The sequence below is a fragment of the Sphaeroforma arctica genome (assembly GCF_001186125.1).
Source record: "Sphaeroforma arctica JP610 unplaced genomic scaffold supercont1.176, whole genome shotgun sequence".
Classification (NCBI taxonomy): Eukaryota; class Ichthyosporea; order Ichthyophonida; genus Sphaeroforma; species Sphaeroforma arctica.
Genome location: NW_014040382.1, coordinates 8,604 through 9,275, shown reverse-complemented (window position 1 = coordinate 9,275; position 672 = coordinate 8,604). Strand labels below are relative to the sequence as shown.

The 672-nt window shown below is 48.1% G+C and overlaps 1 protein-coding gene across 1 annotated transcript in view; it reads left to right on the top strand.

Moving 5' to 3' along the window:
* The window catches only part of SARC_03446 (hypothetical protein), a gene marked incomplete at both ends in the record, with an annotated part of 10,272 nt that overhangs the window by 6,930 nt on the left and 2,670 nt on the right, over positions 1-672 (top strand). The window contains one exon of the mRNA XM_014302749.1: positions 13-651. Coding sequence (XP_014158224.1) covers positions 13-651 — 639 coding nt within the window. The remainder of the gene's footprint in view (positions 1-12; positions 652-672) is intronic.

Here is a 672-nt window from a genome sequence, read left to right as displayed (position 1 = left end):
CGGACGTCACAGTAACGGTAATATGCACTGCCAATACGTCCAACTTTTACGAGGTCCAGACTAACGCGGATGGAACATATGTCATTGACGATGTCAAGGACTGTGACTATACTGTAAGTGTGCCAGAGACGTTCAACGGCGAGCCTATCAAGGGCCTCAGCAGCAAGACCGTCAGCATCACGCCCGCTGATCGCACTGGAGAGGCAGACTTTGTTTACGTTCCTCTTGGAACTATCTCCGGATATACACTCAATGATTTCGATCAAAGTCCTTTGGCTACTGTCGAAGTGACATTGAGCTGCAAAGGTGTGGACGAAACTCGGACCACGAACACTTCTGGCTACTACATCTTCGAGAACCTTGGTGACTGTAACTACACTGTTACCGCTCCACCTTCGGTCAGCTCAGATGATTTCGAGGGCATCATTGTCAAGGGACCTGAGGATGACGACACTGTCAAGAGGAAACACGATGTTAATATTAACAGTAACAATTTGGAAGTGGAGCAAGTTAATTTCAAATACCTTCCACAGGGCACTATTTCTGGTAATCTTCAGGACTTCGTCAGCACTGATGGCATTGCCAACGAGACTGTCACTTTGACGTGCACTGATCCCGAGACGTCCATGTCGACCCAAACAGATGCGGATGGTAACTACAAGTTCCTTGGTC